The 19656-nt window shown below is 45.6% G+C and overlaps 1 protein-coding gene across 1 annotated transcript; it reads left to right on the top strand.

The window, feature by feature from the left end:
• The first annotated feature begins 4878 nt into the window (after window positions 1-4878).
• LOC100485404 lies at window positions 4879-8995 on the top strand. Its single transcript, XM_002942308.5, has 2 exons — window positions 4879-4940; window positions 5972-8995. The coding sequence occupies exon 2, from the start codon at window positions 6001-6003 to the stop codon at window positions 7573-7575; it is 1575 nt and encodes a 524-aa protein (XP_002942354.3). The 5' UTR covers window positions 4879-4940; window positions 5972-6000; the 3' UTR covers window positions 7576-8995.
• The last annotated feature ends 10661 nt before the right edge of the window (window positions 8996-19656 follow it).

Here is a 19656-nt window from a genome sequence, read left to right on the forward strand (position 1 = left end):
GGTTAACAAGTCAGAGCAGATTAAGTTCTGGAGAAAGAGTGGGCTGTGACAGGGTTGGACTGGGGGGGCTACCACAGCCATCACTTACCCCTGCAGGGGCCCCAGCCACCTGCCCGACCCCCTGAGCACATGTAAATTAAACTTATCTTCAGTGCCTCAGGGGAGGGAGATCATTGGCCAGTGGGGATTGGGTCTGGGCCGGCTGGGCCCACTGGGTTTTTCTAACAATTTCCGACAAAATTAGTGATAGACACAGCAAGGTCCTGTGGATTAATTTAATTTTAACAATACACAAAACTAAGTTTAGGGCTTATTTCTCCCCTATGGCTTTGGCTGTACCGTTACATTGTCAGTGATCCCCAACCAGTGGCTCAGGGGCAACATGCCGCTCACCAACCCCTTGGATGTTTTGCACCCAGTGGCCTCAAAGTAGGTGCCATTTTTATATTTCTGGCTTGGAGACAAGTTTTAGAAGCCCAGAGACACAGTTTTACCCCAAGCAGAGCCTCCTGCAGGCCAGCGGTCCCCATGGGGCTACCAAATAGCCAATCACAGCCCTTTGACCTATTAAGCATCCTCAAGGAACATTTTTCATGCTTGTGTGGCTCACCAACACATTTTACATCTGAATGTGGCTTATGAGTAAAAAAGCTTGGGGAGCCCTGCATTAAGTGCACATGTATAGATCACGCATAGATCACGTATAGATCACGGATTGATCACACAAATCAGGTCAAGAGGAGGATGAAGGAGAAATGACGTAGCAGCTTTTTAAAATGGCGGCCGCTTGCTAAGCTAAATCTGGACAAGTTGGTGATGGAGCTTCTGAAAGGTGTTGGGGACCCTGAGACCTCTTGCTTATTGAAAGATACTGGGACCTGGGAATTACAGTGCAGTGCCGCCACCTAGTGGCCATTGAGGGGTACAGCTCAGGGGGATTCCACTGGGAAAAATAAAACACACACCGTTTGCAGTAACAAAGATAAACTTTATGCGGAAGTAAAGAAATGCAACTGGCATCTAATAGAAATAAAACTCCTGCACTGGGGACATGTGGGGACCTATCTGTCTCTCTGGAAGATAACACTGTGACTGTCTATGTAGCAAAGTCCTTTTAATATGACAGTCCCACAGTCTCTCATTAAATGCACTCTTCCCATGAGCTCTTCCTTCCCCAGGTAGCGCTACCTGCCCAAAGTAACTCTCTGCGGACTTAGTACCCACATAGCAAGTACACAAACAACACCAGTCCCCACACTTATAGCCTTGCCATTATCTTCCCTTTGGGGTCTCACTCACCGGGGGGCTCTCAGAGGCAGACACTCTTCACAGTGGCACCAGTCACCTCCTGGGCATCTAGCAGCCTGGCAGGGAACATGATTGGCTCTCTCTGTACTGCTGGGGCTCTAGGCCTTTCCTCCTGGCCAAGCTCCACACAAGATGAAGAAGAATCCTGCCCGATCTCCTGGACAGTCTCTCTCTCTTTCTGGTTCTGGCTGGATCTTCAGCAGCAGGGACTCATTTACAAACTCTGCTGGCCCAACCTGCCCCCAGCAGGCCTCAGGACTTCCTCCCATCTCCCAGCCAATTGGATCGCTCCCTTGCCTGTAACTGGGCAGGATGATGTCACAGGTAGAGGTATCCAAGGCACAGGAGATGCTTTGCCTGAGGGGAAGGTGTCCCTGATCCCCTACATATACTTTCACAGTCTGACGATCAACATAGGGTAAAAAAAAAGATCAAAGGACCCTACTCACAAGAGCTTAGCATCTAAGTCAGTGATCCCCAACCAGTGGCTCAGGGGTAACATGTTGCTCCCCAACCCCTTGGGTGTTGCTCTCAGTGGCCTCAAAGCAGGGGCTTATTTTTGAATTCCTGACTTGGGGGCAAGTTTTGGAGGCTTAAAGATCCTGTGTAGTGCCAAACAGAGCCTCCCATAGGCTGCCAGTCCCAGATAGAGGCTAGCAAATAACCTATCACAGCCCTTTTTTCATACTTGAATTGTGCACCAACTTTTTTTATTTTTAAATGTTACACACAGGTGAAAAAGGTTGGGGGCCCCTGATCTAAAGGGGACATATAGGATAAATGGGAAAAACCCTAACCCTGTAGGCAATTATGAATAATATCCGGTGCTGGTTTCCCTTTGGGCTAAACATTAACCCTATCTGTAACAATGGCCCCTTTATTGGAGCTCCCTATAGATCCTCTCAGGTCCCTGTCTGGGTTTCACATGAGGGGTGGGCGTGTCCTAACAGTCCCTGCCAGTAGGAGGGGGAGAGCCAATCACAGCCCTGCAGTCACACAAGCACAGACAGGCTTCAGTTCCCCATCAGGTCAGCCTAGCTGCTGATTGGTTCCTATCCTACAGTGCAGGGTACGGAGGGCCGCCGGCTCCCCAGCTCATCCAGAGAATTCAGCCAGCAGGAAGTGGAACAGATGGGCGGGGCTAGTGGGGTTTTGGGGGAATTTCTCAATAAATCAGTCTGAAATACAACTTTTTTAGCACATTCCTTCTATATCTAGAGGAGTATAATTCTCTGGTACATTCTTAATTTTTTATAGGATATGCCTTTAAACAGAGGGGTCTTTAGAGAGTATTTGAAAGTTTGGAATGAAGGGGAGAATCTGATTGGTTGGGCAGAGAGTCCCGGAGATGGCAGAAGCTGGAGAGAAGTCTTGCAGTTGGGAATGGGATGAAGTGATGAGAGAAGAGAGTGAAGGGCAGAAGCAAATCTGAGATCAGAGGGAGGGGCCTCGTTGTTATGGGGCTTCAGTGTGAGTGTTAGTAATGTGTATTTGATTGTAGAAGAGATTGGGAACCAGTGAAGGGAAAGGCACAGATTGGAGGTGGGAAAGGCGATATGTTGGGTATCTGCAAAGTGTGAGTTGCAGTTGTCAATGAGAGAATTAGTCAGGTATTGGTACCTAAGCTGGAGTAGGGTTGTACTTGCCAATGTTTTGCAGATGAATACAACAATATTTGGCAAGTGTTTGGATCCCAACCTTTATCTTCATCCTCGTCTTAAACCTCGTTTTGTCCTTTTTCCATATTCCAACCTTTATCCACCACCGCTGACATTTACCCAACCCAAGTGCCACACAGACGTCGAAAAGAAAACAGGTAGAAATGAAATATTTTCTGACTTTACTGATTACCTTCTTCTCGATCAACTGGTTGAAACTGGTTGGTCTTTACATTAAACAACAACCCTAACGACTAATTAAAAGTGAAAGTGAATTCGGAGAGGTGAAACCTACTGAGCTCAGGTTTGTCCCGCGGCAGCTTCTCTAAGGGAAGGCGATGGAACACTTCAAAAATAAGGGCAAAAAAGGTAATTTATCAGTTTATTATAATTCTATGAGACTAGGGAACGGTAATAAGCATGTAGGCATGAAATAGCCAGAGCACCACTAATACATTAATAATGATTCTGGTCTGGAAATGGACAGTGGGGAAGTTGTGTCAATGGGGGATCTCCTCTAACAGCAAATACGGATAAAGCCACTTGGATCGGTGTGTTAAACACATCTGAGAACTGAAGAAACTATGTTTTATTAAGTCTTATTTATATAGTGAGCCCTTATGAGCCCTTTCTCCAAGTGATTACAAACACACAGAGTCCCTACACATGGTGAGTATCACATGGGGACCTACCCTACACTATTGGTGGAGCATATGACTGTTCCTTCTAGATATCATGTTTATCTCCTGTAAATGATACTTTCTGATTGGTTGCTGTGGGTGAGAGGGGTAATTGCAGGGTTTGGCCACTAGGTGGTAATATTGGGTAAGGTTACGTTAGGTTGAGTAGTTTTAGTTGTAGTTTTAGTTTCTGGCCTCTAGGGGATGTGAGACAGGCAAGAACAGTGAGTACGGGCAGCAGAATCCCCGCCAAGGAGAAAAAAGAGGTTATTACCTTGGCAGGTACCCCACAAGTTAGGGCCCCAGTGTTTAGTTCTGGGTATAGTGAGGACCCTGGTGTGCTTCCAGCTGAAGCCTGAGAGGTTGTTTGGGGAGCATCTGGCAAATCTGGTACCATTGGGATAAGCCTTGTGATGGGGGGGAATGTAAGTTCACCTGAGGAAAGGTACTGGGGGCTGAAGGTGGAAGGGGTGAATGAACAGAGGGAAGGCCAGTGTGTGATTACTTGGGACTAATGGAGATTGGTTACCCTGCTTGGTGAACTTTATATTTGCTGCTTAGTTATGAAAAATTGCCCTTGTGTTTCCTAGTGTGGGTGATATAAACAAGTGGAGATTGCTGCCTACTGGCCAATAGCAAACACTGCACCTCTAATTACATACCCCCTAATCTATTAGTCTATCATCTATTAGTCTAGTTAGATACCCCCTACATTCTCTTAGTTTAGTTAGATATCCCCTACATTCTCTTGGTCTAGCTAGATACCCCCTACACTCTCTTGGCCTAGTTAGATACCCCCTGCAGTCTCTTGGTCAAGTTAGATACCCCCTACACTCTCTTGGCCTAGTTAGATACCCCCTGCAGTCTCTTGGTCAAGTTAGATACCCCCTACACTCTCTTGGTCTAGTTAGATACCCCCTACATTCTCTTGGTCTAGTTAGATACCCCCTATATTCTCTTGGCCTAGTTAGATACCCCTACATTCTCTTGGTTTAGTTAGATACCCCATAAATACTTGATCCAGTGGCTGGTCAAGTTGCCCTTTAGAGTTAGGAAAATGTTTTATTAGACCAGTGTTAGTGACGTTGTCAGTTATTATATAAGATGGTAAATTTCCTCTAAAATGCCTTATTCCCAAGCAAATCAACACCATTGTGCCAAGCGTTCCTCGTCAGCTGATTTATGTTTGTTGCTATTGGATTATTACTAAGCTTTGTATCATTTACAGGACCGGCCGAGAAGGACAAGAATCTGAGAGCAGTCAAAGGAAAATTTCAAGATTGGAAGGAAAAAGGTGATACGTTGCTTTCGGCCCATTTGGCCACTGACAAGTTTTAGACACAGACAAGGAGCTTTATTTGCCCTTTATTTATATGGGGGGGGGGGTGCTAACCAATACAAAACTAGGGAAAGTAGAGAGTAGAGAGTAGTTTTAACAGCCATTAGCACTCACAAAAATGCTGCACTGAGTCCTTTATCAAAAGAAACACAGGATCTTCTCTTGTGTACACACTCTCTTCGGTATCAGATGCCCTGATCTCAGAAAAATCCTTTAGGGCAAGGGCATGAGTGTGTGCAGCTCTCCCCTCCCCCCCTCCCATCAGAATTTGCTCCCCCTCAACTCTGTATAATCTGAGCTACCAGCAGCCAGAGCTGCAGCAGGAAGCTACTGAGAAAATGGCAGCTGCTATCTTAAACAAACAGAGGGAGCTGCTAGGGCTGTTACTCAGGGAGGTAAAGCTTTCTGCAGAATAAATATAGGGTTCTAGGTGGCACTAATGTGGCAAATCTATTGGCAGTAACATGCCCAAATGACTTTCCTTCTCCTTAAACCAACAGATAGTTTATATCATATTAAGGGGCCTATTAAAGAATCTCCCCAAACTGGAATATATATGTCAGTAAATATTGCCCTTTTACATCCTTTCCCTTGAGCCGCCATTTAGTGATGGGCTGTGAGCTCCCTCAGAGATCAGCTGACAGGAAGTGATGCAGCTCTACTTGTAACTGGAAGTAGTGTGGGGGCATGGTCCTTCCTAAGGCTGAAGTACAAGTCTCTGTGGAACTATTGCACCACCACTGGCCGAGCTTGAGTGGCACAACCAGCTCTCTGCCCAGCTCCCCACAATGGTTGGACATTGAAATCTTCCAATCACATGGATGACACCATCTTCTGATCAAATCAAAGAAGCCAATCAAAGTAGCGTGCCTCTAGGGGGGGAGATGGAATTTATCCAAGGGGGGTTTATACACCCTTGTATTCATTATAATGGCTACACATAATATTGTAGGCTGGTACTGAATTTGCTTTGAATTTTATTGCAGCCCAAGAGCTATTTGAAGCTTCTAGTTTCATGGGTGGAAATACTGGAAAACCCCTATTTCAGAGGGAACACTCCCTTTTCAAGCAGAACTTGAACTTACAGAAAGGAGGCCACTCAGTTTATAACCTGGTATTAACAAGTGCCTACGCAGATGGTCTCTACAAGAAGTACAATTTTGGACCTTCAAACCTACGCAAACCCAAGAAAGTGATAATGATGGTCGGGGAAACAGGATCAGGCAAAACAAAACTCATCAACCTCCTGGTGAACTTCATTCTGGGAGTGAAAGCAGAAGACGGATACAGATACATTCTTATTGATGAGAAAATAAATCAGAATCAGGCTCACAGTCAGACCTCCGACGTCAACATTTACCAGCTAAATCACATGCCTGGATTCAGGGTTCCATATTCCCTGGCCATCATCGATACACCAGGGTTTGGTGACACTAGGGGAATGGGAGAGGACAACCATACAATGGTGAAATTAAAAGAGTGCTTCACCTCAGTGTTCGGAATAAACCATATTGATGGCATCTACTTTGTGGTCAAGGCCTCCACTAATCGTTTGACGGTATCAGAGAAATACGTGTTTGACTCCGTTCTCTCATTGTTTGGTAGAGACATCAAGGAAAACATACAGACCTGTACCACTTTTGCTGATACTGGGAGGCCTAAAGCTCTAGGTGCCCTTATTGAAGCCGACGTCCCCCTTGCCAGGAAGCCCAGTGGCACCCCGGTATTCTTTAAATTCAACAACAACTTTTTATATGCGAATGATTTCGATGACGACGATGAAGAAGACACAAGCGAGGCTTTTCAGAAATGCTGGGACAGTGGGTTCAAAAGTGCTCAGAAAATGTTTGATGCTTTGGAAAACTTGGACACAAAAAGTCTTGTTTTGACCAAGGAAGTGTTGATAGAACGGACTCAGCTTGAAATAACCATGGATGGATTACACAGTAAAATCCAAGAAGTGGCCCTAAAGCAAACGGAAATGACACGATGTGGGCAGGTTTTACGGCAGCACCAAAAAGATATTCAAAACAATGGGAATTTTGAGTTTGAGCAACTGGTGACCATAAAGATGAAAACAGATGCAGAGAGAAATTCCATTAATTGCAGGGAGTGTGAGGACACCTGTCACTATCCCTGTAGGATTGCCCTTGATTGCATGATTGGCCTCTGTGAGGTGTTTACATTGAGGCAAGTGTGTCGACTGTGTGAGCACAAGGTGAGCAGCCATGTCACCGAGAAACAGAAGTGGGAACACGTGGTAAAAAGGACCAAGAAAACGTATGTGACCATGAAACAAAGGTACGAGGAGGCATCTAAGGAACGTTTGACAACAGAAATGGTATTTGAGAACCTAGAGAGGGAACTCAACGAAGTGGAAGCAGAGGAAATGAAACTCATCGAGAGAGCCGCACAATGTCTCCGCCGGCTGGAAGCCATCGCCTTGAAACCCAACCCACTTTCTACGCTTGATTATATTGACATGATGATTAGCACAGAGAAACGTGAGGGGAAGCTGGGATTTCATGAGAAGATAGAGTCCCTGGAGAAAGCCAAAGCCAAGATCAAGTGTCTCAGCACCCTCTCTTAAACCCACAAAGTGAGATGTGCACACATGGCCTTTATATGTTGTATCAGCCCATCTGGGACACGGTCATCCATAAAACCTTTCTAACCATATGGGAGATGTTCTGTAGACACATTTTTACTCTTTACACTTTACTTAAGCTCTGCAATCATTTAGTTTGGCCTCAGAGGCTACTCCTCATCCTCTCGTTCTTTGTAAATGAGTAGCGTAGTGTTTGTTGAAGCTGAAGCTCGAGCATCACTCAAGGCTGTGGCCCCTGGACCTTGTTAAACTCCAAGCATCCTGTGGCACTTTGGGCTGTAACTGCGTCAATGGAAATATGTCCACACTCAGTTGCCTTTGCTGGATGCCACTACAAAATAGAAGATTTTCATCCAGCCGTTGAGCACTGATCCACATTCAGGCACCTCTCCTTCAGTCATGGAGGTGCGAGTGTTTACATCTCACAGTTCTTACAGACAGGTTTAACTGAACATTAAAAGGTTGCAGTTGGTCATAAATACTTACTCACTCAGCCCTTCCTGCTGTTTGTTTACCTACTTCCACCTTCAGTCTCCAGAACCTTTACCCAGTAGGACTCATTCCCCTTTACAGAATTACCAGCCTTGGTAGGTTCTTCTATAGTGGGTCACTAAGAATATCCTCCTGGGCTTTACTCCTAAACCACATGAGGATCCATCTAATTTCCTGAACTACAGACTTGGACCTTAACAAACAGTGGTCCAAGACCCTTTTGACTTCTAGGTGAGCCCAGAGCTACTGTTACTAGCTGTTCTATCTCTCTCTCACCATAGCAACGACGGAGGAGATCTCAACTCACAACAGAGATGTCAACTGCCCTGTATAAAAGCTCTCAGCCTTCAGCCTCATGTCTTTATATGTTCATGGAACGCCATGGTGACTATATAAAACCTGCCCAACTGCTAGTTAACCCAACACTAAAACCAACACTAGCCCCACGGGCCCTTGTGATCCATATCCAAGATTTGGGAAATTTACCAAGGAACTTGTATCCTACAAAATGTTTTTATCCATGATTTTTATCTGACACTGTTGAATTTATATTTTTATATCAAGTTCTGTGATTGGACTAATGAGGATTAAGTGGAGGCTAACTGACTAATTGGGTGATATATTCATTTGTCTTATGATACAACCAATCAAAACTTCCTTTCAAAATTAATTGGTTTCTTTGAGCACAGGGGCAATTAGTTGATACTTTAGTGAAGGAGGCTCCAGGCAGTGGTGTAACTACAATACAGGAGTCCCCGGTGGGGGTCCCAGGTAGAGGGGGGGCTGGTCCTGCACAGGATTCTGCATTCTACCTTCATACCCTTCGTGTCTCTCCTGCCCCATCTGCCAGTACTAGTGATGAGCGAATCTGTCCCGTTTCGCTTCGCCATAAAATTCATGAAACGCCAAGAAAATTTGCAAAACAGCGAAAAATTCGCGAAACGCATTTGTCGCTCGACTTTTTTTGTCACCCGCGTCTATTTTCTGTCGCCCGTGTGTATTTTTTTTGTCGCCTGCACTTTTTTGATGTGACCCAATTTGATGTGCGACGAATTTTTCCGCAGCAAATTTTTACAGAAATTTCGCTAAACAATTCGCCAATGGTGAAATGCGCAAATTCACCGCAAATCCATGCCTGACAAAATTCGCTCATCACTAGTCAGTAACATTCAGTGAGTTGGGGGTGGGCTGGGGAGGGTGCAAATCATTGGGGGGGGGTAATACAAAGTGAAGGGGCCCTGAAAATGTTTTTCCTGGGGGGGCACCTGATTCGCCTTACTCCACTGCCCTTGATACAAATAGGGGCACGGGGGCAAAACAGAAGATTGTGTCATGAAAATGCACTGAATCAAATATAACGTAAATATGATAAAATGTGAATATTCTGTTAAATGAAAGTACAGGGGATCCAAATCATTTGCCCCAATAAAGAACCATAAGAAAGACCCTCATTCCTTCCGAGTGTCGTCTTCCAGGACAATTCAGAGGAGCGAGGTTACGTTTGGGGGCTGTAGGCAGGGGGGGTTTGATGGGCCCATGGTTTGTAATCAACTCTCCCAATTAACGATGAGCGCCAGGCATGGATTCGCAGCGAATTTCCACATTTCGCCATTGTTTGCTGTTTCGAGAAACTTCCGTGGAAATTCACCGTGAAAAAATTCGTCATTCGGAATTTTTTTTTTTTGTCGCGCGTCAAATTGGGCGCAGTCACGTTAAAAAAAGTGCAGGCGACAAAAAAGACGTGGGCAACAAAAAAAACACGGGCGACAAAAAAGACGCAGGCGAAAAAAAAAGCTGGCAACAAAAAAGACGCGGGCAACAAAAAAGACGCGGGTGACAAAAAAAACGCACAACAAATGCGTTTCGCGCATTTTTTGCTGTTTCGCAAATGTTCTTGTTTTATGGTGAAATGGGACAGATTACTATCACTCCCAACGTTGTGCAAAGAGGGACAAAAAGAAATGCCGAAGTGCTACGTCTGGCGAACATTTTGTGACCACACCCCCTAAATGCCACTCCCATTTTACAAAATTTGGCAGGTTATGTCAAGTTTGAACACATTTCTGGGGGTTTTGGGGTCTTGTTTTATGTGCTTTTACTAGGGATTTTTTTCACTGCCGATTTAACCCTTTCCGACTTCTAATTAGCATATGCTAATTAGGATTCAGATTCGATTCAACCGGGACCGCAGACCCGGCCGAAACGAATCCTTAAAAAAACATCGGGATTTGGCTGAATTTCGAACCGAATCTGGGATTCGGTGCACCCCTAGTTATTACAGTTTTGCTAATGCAGGTGAAGTTGCCCTTTAAGCTGAGAGTCTCAGTTCCCCCAGAGACTGAAATTGCTTTAATCTGATATATTTTTATCCTAATTGCACTGTATTGCGCCTCTTGTTACTTTGGGCAGATATTATTGAGTCAGCCGGGCCTTTATCTGCCAGCCCTGTGGGTGCTGCTATAATATACAGTCTCCCATAAACCAGCACCCTGATAGGAACTGCCAGCAACCCTGGGTATAAACATCTCAATTACACCATATAAAGGCCATAAACTGCCATGTGAATGCAATTGTGCCCAATACTGTGTGTGTGGGAGAGGAATAAAGAATATTATAAAGGATATTGCCCCATGTGATCACACAAACTGCCTGTAGGCCAATAGCACGCAAGGTTACAGCATATACATTACTGTATAACTCAGATATATTTGATTACATAAAGATACCGTCGGTATTGAAGATTATATTTATAAGGTTAGATTTATATCTCTGCTTCCAAGTCACGTCATCGTTTCATGGTTATAAGGAGAGAGAAGGGAAAGCTGGGAATGTGCTGGTTACGTGGCTCCCATGATTCCTCGCAAGGTCCCAATCCTGCGAAAAAAGGCTGAATCTTGGCCGAATCCTGAACAAAATCCTGGGTTTATTTCCTACAGGATATAAATGGTGAATGAAATAAGTATTATATTTACCCCGTATCATCTCAAGTCTTTTTGTAGGAGCAACTGTGCCGCCATCTTGAATTTGCCCTTTGCACTGTACTTATGCACTGCCCTTGGTTGTTCACTTCCATTTTTGTGGTCCTGAACTGGCACCATAGTAGTTTAACTGGATTCCCACACACGGGCCGATTCTAGCTGCCGATAGGGGTCCCTTAGACTGATTCAGCAGCTAATCGGCCCGTGTATGGGCACTACCGACAGGCCTGCCCGACCGATATCTGGCCTGAAATCGGCTGACTCGATCGGGCAGGTTAGAAAATCTAGTCGGATTGGGGACGGCATTGGCTCGTTGATGCGGTGCCCGGAACGACTTTGCCTATACCCGTCGATATAATTCGATTGTTTGGCCCCAGGGCCAAGCGATGGAATTAGCCTGGATTCTCCCGATATCGGCCACCGTAGGTGGGGATATCGGGAGAAGATCCGCTCGCTTGGCGACATCACTAAGCGAGCAGATTGGCCCGTGTATGGGGACCTTAACTGTGTATGTCTCTTCTACTGGAGGCTCTTAAGATCTGTGAAGACCTCAAGGACCTACTGGGAAATTGAACAAAAATGGCGGCACAGGACCTCCCATGGGCGCTAACCCAGGATATCCCACCTCTTTAGGTGCAAGTGTGCTGCATCAGGGTGCTATGATTCCTCCTCCTCTTTCTGGAATCTGTATCACCTGATAAAAAATGAGCACTTTGAGCAACTGAAATGCAAGATGGCCGCTAGACATGTTAGATACCCCTACTCAGCCACTACACACTCTCAGATGCCCCTGCCTCTGGCACCCCAAGGGAAAATATGATTAAAGGCACAGTATGACCAATGGGAGGCAACATTGCTAATGAATGAAGGATGTTTCAGTTGAAAGCCAACACTGCCAGTACTAAGCATGGCGTCCAACCAGGAAGTGAAGCAGCAATAATTATGGGGTTGCCAAGCATCATAGGGCCGTGATGGAATAAAGAATCAGCTATGAGAATCTCTCTGACTAGCGCATTCTTTCCGTTTAATAATTGTGATGTTTTTGTTTCCCAGGGAACGTGCAGAGTGACAAAGGGAACATTACAAATGAGCTGTAACGTTTGATGAGTTGGTATGTAGATCCCTTAGGGAAGGGCCCGGTGAGACTGAGTTTCCATTACTGTGTTATGAGTTCCATTCCCCAACAGCAACACTGTCACTGGCACAAAACGCGTGTTTCCCCAGACTCAACATGTTCTGTCGGGCTGGAAGAATTCTGCATTTGTGTAGATTTGTATAGATTCTGGCTCACAAATTCCAGTGCAAATGGAAAATAGGGCAAAACAAAATATCAGTAGGGGTAAAGTGGGGGTGCGGGCACAGGAAAAGAAAAGGCTATTACATGATATCAGTCTAATTGAGAAGGTCCAAGAACATGTGAATTCAAGGTGCATAGTATTAGTAATGTAGAGCCAGTGGTCCTGGTGGCACAGTATGGAGGTGTGAACTGTAACTCTCAACAACACACCCTGGCCTTTCCACTAATGTTTCACCTAATGCTCAGTATTGGTTGAGGGATTGGCAGCCTCCAAGGTAAAACCAAATTAGCACAAATACTGGCACAACAGGGCTGTTAAACCTGCAAGTTTATTCAGTGCAAACCATGTGAATGTTTTTGGGGCATTTTTTAGCAATTCCAGGGAGCTGCTATCTTGCTCCCTTCCCATTGTTCTGCTGATCGGCTGCTGGGGGTGAGGGGGGGATATCACTCCAACTTGCAGCGCAGCAGTAAAGTGTGCCTGAGTCTGAGCTTTCAGCCAGCGCTACACATTAGAACTGCTTTCAGCTAACCTATTGTTTCTCCTACTCCCATGTAACTGGAGGAGTCCCAAGCCGGACTTGGATTTCTTACTATTGAGTGATATTCTGATACCTACTGGGAGCTGCTATCTTGCTCCCTTCCCATTGTTCTGCTGATCGGCTGCTAAGGAGGGGGGGGGGGGGTATCACACCAACTTGCAGCGCTGCAGTAAAGTGTGCCTGAGTCTGAGCTTTCAGAAGGAGCCAGCCCCCAAAGTCCTGCAAGAACATCTTGCTTCAGTTGGTGTATCTGTACATCGTTGTACAATTCTGTATGGAGGGGGAAGGGAAAGAAGCCCTTTCTACACCACAGAGTCCCTTTTTGGAGGCAGAAGCTCGGTTAGACAAGCCACAGGCATTTGTAACAAAGTGCTTTGGGCTAATGTGACAAAAATGGAGGTATTTGCTCATAACAAAAAGCGATTTGTATGGCGGAAGGGGAACGGCGCATTCCAAGAAAAACACCTGCTACCGACTGTCACATTGGGTGGAGGTTCCATCATGCCGTGGGGCCGTGGGGCCGTGGGGCTAGTTCAGGGACAGGGGACCTTGATAAAGTCGAGGGTCGGATGAATTCAAACCCAATATCAACAACTCCTTCAGGATAACATTCGAGCATCAGTCACAAAGTTGAAGTTACACAGGGGTTGGATATTCCCACAAGGCAATGACCCCAAACACGGTGGGAAACCCATCTAGAATCCAGACACTCATAAAAGGCTCTAGGGGCACCTAGAGGCTGTTACATTTGCAAAAGGAGGGGCAACTAAGTATTGATGTAATATCTCTGTTGGGGGGGTCCAAATTTATGCACCTGTCTAATTTAGTTATGATGCATATTGTATATTTTCTTTTAATCCAATAAACTTTATGCCATTGCTAAAATACTACTGTTTCTATAAGGCATGCAGGATAGATAGACCATCAGATAGACCATCCAAGCAGGATAGATAGACCATCAGATAGACCATCCAAGCAGGATAGACAGACCATTTAGATAGACCATCCATTCAGGATAGATAGACCATCAGATAGACCATCCATGCAGGATAGATAGACCATCAGATAGACCATCCATGCAAGATAGACAGACCATTTAGATAGACCATCCATTCAGGATAGATAGACCATCAGATAGACCATCCATTCAGGATAGACAGACCATCAGATAGACCATCCATGCAGGATAGATAGACCATCAGATAGACCATCCATGCAGGATAGATAGACCATCAGATAGACCATCCAAGCAGGATAGACAGACCATCAGATAGACCATCCATGCAGGATAGATAGACCATCAGATAGACCATCCATGCAGGATAGACAGACCATTTAGATAGACCATCCATTCAGGATAGATAGACCATCAGATAGACCATCCATGCAGGATAGACAGACCATCAGATAGACCATCCATGCAGGATAGACAGACCATTTAGATAGACCATCCATTCAGGATAGATAGACCATCAGATAGACCATCCATGCAGGATAGACAGACCATCAGATAGACCATCCATGCAGGATAGACAGACCATCAGATAGACCATCCATGCAGGATAGATAGACAATCAGATAGACCATCCATGCAGGATAGACAGACCATTTAGATAGACCATCCATTCAGGATAGATAGACCATCAGATAGACCATCCATTCAGGATAGACAGACCATTTAGATAGACCATCCATTCAGGATAGACAGACCATCAGATAGACCATCCATGCAGGATAGACAGACCATTTAGATAGACCATCCATGCAGGATAGATAGACCATCAGATAGGCCATCCATGCAGGATAGATAGACCATCAGATAGACCATCCATGCAGGATAGATAGACCATCAGATAGACCATCCATTCAGGATAGACAGACCATCAGATAGACCATCCATGCAGGATAGACAGACCATCAGATAGACCATCCATGCAGGATAGATAGACCATCAGATAGACCATCTATGCAGGATAGATAGACCATCAGATAGACCATCCATGCAGGATAGATAGACCATCAGATAGACCATCCATGCAGGATAGACAGACCATTTAGATAGACCATCCATTCAGGATAGATAGACCATCAGATAGACCATCCATTCAGGATAGACAGACCATTTAGATAGACCATCCATTCAGGATAGACAGACCATCAGATAGACCATCCATGCAGGATAGACAGACCATTTAGATAGACCATCCATGCAGGATAGATAGACCATCAGATAGGCCATCCATGCAGGATAGATAGACCATCAGATAGACCATCCATGCAGGATAGATAGACCATCAGATAGACCATCCATTCAGGATAGACAGACCATCAGATAGACCATCCATGCAGGATAGACAGACCATCAGATAGACCATCCATGCAGGATAGATAGACCATCAGATAGACCATCTATGCAGGATAGATAGACCATCAGATAGACCATCCATGCAGGATAGATAGACCATCAGATAGACCATCCATGCAGGATAGATAGACCATCAGATAGACCATCCATGCAGGATAGACAGGCCATCAGATAGACCATCCATGCAGGATAGACAGGCCATCAGATAGACCATCCATGCAGGATAGACAGACCATCAGATAGACCATCCATGCAGGATAGATAGACCATCAGATAGACCATCCATGCGGGATAGATAGACCATCAGATAGACCATCCATGCAGGATAGACAGACCATCAGATAGACCATCCATCAATACTATAGTTACTATGTGACTATCAACAGGTACATTGGGTTCCCCCTTACTTCACCCCTGTTCCTCACCCGGGGGATGTTATGATGTTGCTGTCTGTGCAGATCATTTGCTTCCCAGCAGCCAATGGAAACCACTCACTGTTGGGATCAGTTAATGATTCAGGGATAGGCAATATCTCCTCACTGACTCACATTATATGAGGGACTGACCTATAGGAGTCAGGTATATGAGCACATGACTGTACATAACATGGGGGGGGTACAGTAACCCATAGCCCAGATACAGTAACGCCCACAGGGCTGTAAATGTCTGTATATTGTAAAGATAGAAATGTTTAATGAGGAACATTATGCCAATGCCCCAATGTTGCACCAGGTAGGGTGTGGGGGGGTGGGGGGGGGACTGTCTAAAACGCTTAACTACGTAACTATCTACATGTACAGAGGGGTTACCAGCCACAGATGACCCCCCTTACCAGTCATCATTCCTTGTTCCCCACCTCATTTGACAACAGCCAATGGAAACATTGATTCATTACCTTGGGTTTCACCTCCTATGGAATAACTACCATGAGTTGTACATAGGAACACACCCTGCGCCGTGACTGTCCCTTTAACAATAATAGCTTTGTTATTGCTTCAGTCCCCAACAGCAACGACTTCGTAATTCACATAAAATGTATGTTTTCTGTTTATTTTCCTTGACTTGTCAGGCAGTGGCCTCCCCACATACTCAGACTCGTCAGACTCACGTGCATCCATAAGGAGTTAGCCGCACTCCAGGGCAGAAGAAAGAAACTTTATAACATCAATATCATTAGCATCTCAGTCTGGGGCTGATGTATTCCAGGTGACAAACCCCTTAGGGGCACATTTACTAAGCAATTTTGAGAAAAAGTTGATTTTTTTTTCCGAAATTGCTTTCTCAAAAAATTTAGCGCTGTGATTGCCAAATCTCTTTATTTAATTTCCCAGGATTCATTGAGGTTTGGCATGGTGCCGAGAGACTGGCGGATTGCTAATGTGGTGCCGTTATTTAAAAAGGGATCCCGTTCTCAGCCTGAAAACTATAGGCCTGTTAGTCTGACATCAGTAGTAGGAAAACTTTTGGAAGGGGTAATAAGGGATAGGGTACTTGAATACATTGCAGTTCACAATACTATTAGTTTGTGCCAGCATGGTTTTATGCGTAACAGATCTTGCCAGACTAATTTATTGCCTTTTATGAGGAGGTGAGTAGGAACCTTGATGCTGGAATGGCAGTGGATGGGATCTACTTGGACTTTGCTAAAGCGGCAGTGTCATTCTGTGGCTACTAAAGCAAATAAAGTGCTGTCTTGTATAAAAAAGGGCATTGACTCAAGGGATGAGAACATAATTTTGCCCCTTTATAGGTCCCTGGTAAGGCCTCACCTTGAGTATGGGGGGCAGTAACAGTGAGTATGGGGGCAGTAACAGTGAGTATGGGGGGCAGTGACAGTGAGTATGGGGGCAGTAACAGTGAGTATGGGGGGCAGTAACAGTGAGTATGGGGGCAATAACAGTGAGTATGGAGGGCAGTAACAGTGAGTATGGGGAGCAATAAGAGTGAGTATGGGGGGGCAGTAACAGTGAGTATGTGGGCAATATCAGTGAGTATGGGGGGCAGTAACAGTGAGTATGGGGGGCAGTAACAGTGAGTATGGGGCAGTAACAGTGAGTATGGGGGCAGTAACAGTGAGTATGGGGGCAGTAACAGTGAGTATGGGGGGCAGTAACAGTGAGTATGGGGGGCAGTAACAGTGAGTATGGGGGACAGTGACTGTGAGTATGGGGGGCAGTTACAGTGAGTATGGGGGGCAGTGACAGTGAGTATGGGGGCAGTAACAGTGAGTATGGGGGGCAGTAACAGTGAGTATGGGGGGCAGTGACAGTGAGTATGGGGGGCAGTAACAGTGAGTATGGGGGGCAGTAACAGTGAGTATGGGGGGCAGTGACAGTGAGTATGGGGGGCAGTAGCAGTGAGTATGGGGGGCAGTAACAGTGAGTTTGGGGGCAGTAACAGTGAGTATGGGAGGCAGTAACAGTGAGTATGGGGGCAGTAAAAGTGAGTATGGGGCAGTAACAGTGAGTATGGGAGGCAGTAACAGTGAGTATGGGGTGCAGTAACAGTGAGTATGGGGGCAATAACAGTGAGTATGGGGGCAGTAACAGTGAGTATGGGGGCAGTAACAGTGAGTATGGGAGGCAGTAACAGTGAGTATGGGGGCAGTAACAGTGAGTATGGGGGGCAGTAACAGTGAGTATGGGGGCAGTAACAGTGAGTATGGGGGCAGTAACAGTGAGTATGGGGGCAGTAACAGTGAGTATGGGGGGCAGTAACAGTGAGTATGGGGGCAGTAACAGTGAGTATGGGGGCAGTAACAGTGAGTATGGGGGCAGTAACAGTGAGTATGGGGGGCAGTAACAGTGAGTATGGGAGGCAGTAACAGTGAGTATGGGGGCAGTAACAGTGAGTGTGGGGGCAGTAACAGTGAGTATGGGGGGCAGTTACAGTGAGTATGGGGGGCAGTAACAGTGAGTATGGGGGCAGTAACAGTGAGTGTGGGGGCAGTAACAGTGAGTATGGGGGCAGTAACAGTGAGTATGGGGGCAGTAACAGTGAGTATGGGGGGCAGTAACAGTGAGTATGGGGGCAGTAACAGTGAGTATGGGGGGCAGTTACAGTGAGTATGGGGGCAGTAACAGTGAGTATGGGGGGGCAGTAACAGTGAGTATGGGGGGCAGTTTTGGGCTCCAGTCCTTAAGAAGGATATTAATGAGCTGGAGAGAGTGCAGAGACTGCAACTAAACTGGTAAAGGGGATGGAAGGGTTAAACTATGAGGTGAGACTGTCAGGGTTGGGGTTGTTTTCTCTGGAAAAGAGGCGCTTGCGAGGGGACATGATTACTCTGTACAAGTACATTAGAGGGGATTATAGGCAGATGGGGGATGTTCTTTTTTCCCATAAAAACCATCAGCGCACCAGAGGCCCCCCCTATAGATTAGGGGAACGGAATCCCATCACTGTTTTCTAGTTCACCCAGCTTCGCAGGGTAGTTAACCCATCATTGGTTTCTATTTCACCCGGTTTCAAGTGGAACTTAAACAAATGATTGTTTTCTAAAAATGAACGCCAATACTCCTAAAATGGCTGCCGTGGCTATTCCTATTTGGAAAACATAAAGAGGACTCGTTTTCTTTTGGCAACAAAAATTTGTCATTTTCGAACGTAAACTCGAAATTTTCAATGACCAGTGACAGCCTCGTCGTGACCTTTTATAAATACAACAATGATCGAGTTGAATTCGAATTTATATCGTGTCGAGTTGATAGGAAAAAAAATTGGCAATATTAATGGCACGTCAGTGTTTTGCCGTTTCCCACAGTTGCCCAAAGATTTTTTTAAAACCATTCCCAAGCTCCAATTGGAAGAAATTCTCTCTGAATCTATTTCATTTCTCTGCCTAGAGTGTGTCGGGGGTTGCACACAAATGCGTTGCCCACTCCCCCAGGCAGATTTGCTCCGGCTGAATTCGGTTGGTCAGAAAGTGCCTTGTGGATCTCAGTTTTCATATAAGGCCCACAGATGGTCATCTGGACCGAGACCAGGGTTGGGCCATTGAAGGGATATGGGCCAGGTACAGTGCTCCTTATTGGCTGGCCCTGCCTACATACTGCCAAACTACATTTACTGGAAGGATTTCAGTCCCCAAAGACCTAGACGGCATCTTTTTCTATATGATCCCAAGCTTTATATCTAGAATGAATAGAGAGTTTCCATGGCATGACTTACCTGCTGCTACACAGTTATTCCCAATTCCTGGACAAGACCTGTAGCCCCCCAATATATCCCATGGGGTGACTGGAATGAGTCTCAGTTTAAGGTTGGATGAAGTTGTAGATACAACCAGGAATCAACTCCAAAAATGTACAACCATTTGTACGCGCGCTGTTTAACCCTTCCGGAACCTAATTTAACCTAATTAGTAGTGATGGGCGAAAAGTTTCGCCA

Source organism: Xenopus tropicalis, chromosome 6 (genome assembly GCF_000004195.4).
Source record: "Xenopus tropicalis strain Nigerian chromosome 6, UCB_Xtro_10.0, whole genome shotgun sequence".
Classification (NCBI taxonomy): domain Eukaryota; kingdom Metazoa; phylum Chordata; class Amphibia; order Anura; family Pipidae; genus Xenopus; species Xenopus tropicalis.